Source organism: Limulus polyphemus, unplaced genomic scaffold (genome assembly GCF_000517525.1).
Source record: "Limulus polyphemus unplaced genomic scaffold, Limulus_polyphemus-2.1.2 Scaffold3450, whole genome shotgun sequence".
Taxonomy (NCBI): domain Eukaryota; kingdom Metazoa; phylum Arthropoda; class Merostomata; order Xiphosura; family Limulidae; genus Limulus; species Limulus polyphemus.
This window is the reverse complement of record NW_013669060.1, coordinates 11,996-16,113: the sequence shown is the minus strand read 5'-3', so window position 1 is coordinate 16,113 and position 4,118 is coordinate 11,996. Positions and strand designations below refer to the sequence as shown.

Sequence of the window (4,118 nt, the reverse complement as noted above, 5' to 3'; positions counted from 1 at the left end):
TTACCACTCTCTTATACTAACTACTACTATATAACAGAATACATTACACTCTCTAATCTAACTACTACATATAACAGAATACATCCATCTCTTATTAACTACTACAGTATATACAGAAGACATTCCACTCTCTTAATCTAAACTACTACAGTATAAACAGAAGATATTCCACACTCTCAATCTAAACTACTACAGTATAAACAGAAGACATTCCACTCTCTTAATATAAACTACTACAGTATATACAGAAGACATTCCACTCTCTTAATCTAAACTACTATAGTATAAACAAAAGACATTCCACTCTCTTAATCTAAACTACTACAGTATAAACAGAAGATATTCCACTCTCTCAATCTAAACTACTACAGTATAAACAGAAGACATTCCATCCTCTTAATCTAAACTACTACAGTATGAACAGAAGACATTCAACTCTCTCAATCTAAACTACTACAGTATAAAAAGAAGACATTCCACTCTCTTAATATAAACAGCTACAGTATAAACAGAAGACATTCCACTCTCTTAATCTAAACTACTACAGTATAAACAGAAGACATTCCACTCTCTTAATATAAACAGCTACAGTATAAACAGAAGACATTCCACTCTCTTAATATAAACTACTACAGTATAAACAGAAGACATTCCACTCTCTTAATCTAAACTACTACAGTATAAACAGTAGACATTCCACATTCTTAATCTAAACTACTACAGTATAAACAGAAGACATTCTACATTCTTAAACTAAACTACTACAGTATAAACAGGAAGACATTCCACTTTCTTAATCTAGGCAGATCACCTAATATTTTTGTTTTGTTTTGTTTAAATCTAACTTCAATATATTTCTTCTCAAGACAATTATCGATTTACCCAGATTGTTTGCCTTTTAGTGGCAATGCTCTACAAATGAAATTTGATTCAATTTTAGAGACATTTTCAACCTAGTTTTCATTAAGCTCTATCGCGCAAGTTGGGATAATTACTTATATATATGTCAAAATGACCAAAACGTCCTAAGTAAAAGATCAGTTGATTTATTCAGAACTTCATTAAAGCCAAATTTCGAATAAACACTTGCCCACCCGCGTGTAAGTTAACAGAATTAATTAAGCATTTAATTTTCAGTTGAGAATTGCTAAAGAATCTTATATTTGTTTAAATATTAATAGTATGTTTTGTTTTAAAACGTACCTGTTGACATGAGCTCCAATAGATAAAAGTATACCTGCTTAGACATAGATAGGCACTCTCTAATTTATATGTTTAACTACTTAAGTATTTGTCTTTTAACATATAGCAATAGCACACTTACTACATAGCAACCGTTGCCCCGGTCCTTTTCCTTCTACACTGCCAGCAATGAACACATAAGATACCAACGTTACGAGTAGAAGATTCATTTCCGACTTCCTGAAAATAAAGTCGATTTATTGAACGATGGTCGCTGATTCCACCAAGATAATCCACAGAAACGATGATAATAGAACAGAGATAAACATTAAATAAATTTATCATTGTTTCTTCGACACTGTGGACACGTGTATATGTTTGTAAATATTATCGCATTAAAAACTCTCTATTTCAATAAGTAGTGAACATGTGTTTTTTATTTATTCCCGAGTAAATTCTATTCTAGCGTGCCGAACTGTGGATCGAAAGGTCCAAGGTCCGAGCCATCATACCCTTAAACACTCTCCTCACTTTCGACTGTAAACGTGCTATTCGATTCAAAGACCTAGACTTAACAACCCTTGTGGCGGTGGACGCTGCTTTGATCAGCAATTCAAAATTAGGAACGGCTACATTTGAGCCCTAGGGGGCGTCTGGACTGGACATTTACCAAACAGTTCGCAGAAGAAAATACTAGGTTTAAAAATTCAATTACGCACAAACCTACAGCATTGAATTATCCTGCTTGGTGAAAGAAACTCATAATTTGAGCCTCCCTGTGACTTAGAGGTAAGTCTGGGGGATTATAACGATAAAAAATTGAAACCCCCCTGTAGGCAGAGCACAGATATTTAATTTCTGTAGTGCACATTGGTGTATAGAACACATATTAATACTAGAAATAAACGACATTATAACACCAAAGTGTTGATTTTATTTAATTAGGCACTCAACGTTTCGCTTTACAGTTTCTTCAGGAGCGTTCACTAAAACACAAACTGAAACCGAGAGTACAAAGCTTTGATAAAAATAACATTTTGATGTTATAAGGTCGTTTATTTCTAGTATTAATATGTTCTGGAGCATGGATATCCAATTGTGTAGCTTTGTTCTTAAGAACAAACAAACAAATCATAACCTGATTTGTCGTATCTACTTATAATATCAAGGAAAGAAACAAACCTGTCTAACAAAAAATAACACAGTTACTCGGAAACAAGACATTCAAAAGTGCAATAGTTAGATAGCATTATTAATATACATATATCTAAGTAAATAAGTCATTAACTTAAACACGTTGATACGATAAAAAGTATTGGTTTACATTAATTGACATAGTATGATTTGAAGTCATTGCTTTAAGTTATTTAGTTCATTTTGAAACTTTTTTTTATGAAGTGTCTTGTGATTTATAATAATACAGAGACTAGTTAAAATTATCTTTTTTAAAAATTGGAATTACCAAAAAAGGTAAGGTAATTAATCAAAACTTAAGTTAAAATGAAAATCAAAATTGTAAGCGTGATATCAAAATATATTTTGCTTATGATAAAAACGTTTATACAGAGACGTTTTATATTTTTCTAAGAATGACAGTGAATAGTTAATTTATGTTTGGAAAAATGAACGCTAGATGGCTCTGATTCCTGTGATAAGCTATAATAAAGTCTTACGACATTCCTTGTTTTATGATAACCTGTTCGACCTTGTACAGTAGGTATCAAAATGTCACGTAACAGCACGGTGTATATTTTATCCTTAACTTACGTTGTTTAAAGCAATGTTTAAGTAAAGAACACTGGATTACCTTATAAAGAGAAAAATGCTATCTACAAACATTTATAATCTGTCTAGGTTATTAGGACTTATCGATAATTATATTCGTAAATTTATTCGTCTTTTTCCTTAACAAGTGGTCCCCCGGTGGGACAGTGTTAAGTCTGCGGACTTACAGCGCATTCAATTCCCGCGGTAGACACAGCAGATATCCCAATGTGGTTTTGCCCTAAAACAAAACCTTAACAAGGAGTCTACTCTAGGTCGTTAATTATAGTTCCTTTTCTTCCAAAATAATTACCCATCTTTCATGAATAGTTATCTGTTTTTTAAATTGAGATATATTTCTAGAGATACTGTCTGTACATGAACACTCTATGACGGTTAGTTCGGATAATACTCATTTACATTCACTTAAAAAGAGTTGTTATTCGCTACGACAAGACGAATGGGACACTGAAATATGTAAAATAATGTCTTCTTATTTTGCTGTTGTCTTCAAAGAAAGATAAACATATGACGACGTATAAAGTTTGTTGAACCCTTATTAACTCCATTTCGGCTTGAAACGAATAATACATCGATCAAATCTCCTATGTCCCCCTTTTTCCTTTAATATCTTAACCAGGGGCTAGTAATGAAAGAGGTCAACAAACTACTGTGCCGGCATGCCCTGTCAGTGCTACAGCCACCTAACGACGTATCTGTTGCATAGCAAGTTACCCATAGTGACTAAATACTTTTTAGGTACTTTCTATAATATTAAATGACCAAAAATACTAGGAGAAAAGTGTACTGTCCACGGGTCAGAGCCCCTTCTATTATTTGTTTAACCAGGAACAGTAGAAGAAATGCGTACTGCCCACCGGTCAAGGTGTTGGGTTTCGTGCAAGGCTACTCGAGTGCTAAATCGTTCCTAATTTTGAAGCGATAGACTAAAGGAAAGGCAGCTAGTCAACATCACTCACCGCCAACTCTTGGGCTACTCTTAATGAATGAGTAGTGGGATTAAACGTCACATTATAACGCCCCCCACCAGTGAAAGAGACGAGTATGTTTGGTGACGGGTTTCGATTCCACGACCCATAGATTGCGAGTCCTTAACTACCATGCTCCCAGTAAAGGTACCTTATATTATATTACATGACCCCCCCCCCAAA

The 4,118-nt window shown here is 33.8% G+C and overlaps 1 protein-coding gene across 1 annotated transcript in view; it reads right to left on the bottom strand.

Moving 5' to 3' along the window:
* Positions 1-4,118, bottom strand: part of LOC106469369 — a 50,418-nt gene that overhangs the window by 44,386 nt on the left and 1,914 nt on the right. The window contains exon 2 of the mRNA XM_013929860.2: positions 1,325-1,422. Within this exon, the coding sequence (XP_013785314.1) occupies positions 1,325-1,412 (88 nt within the window). The 5' untranslated portion in view covers positions 1,413-1,422. The remainder of the gene's footprint in view (positions 1-1,324; positions 1,423-4,118) is intronic.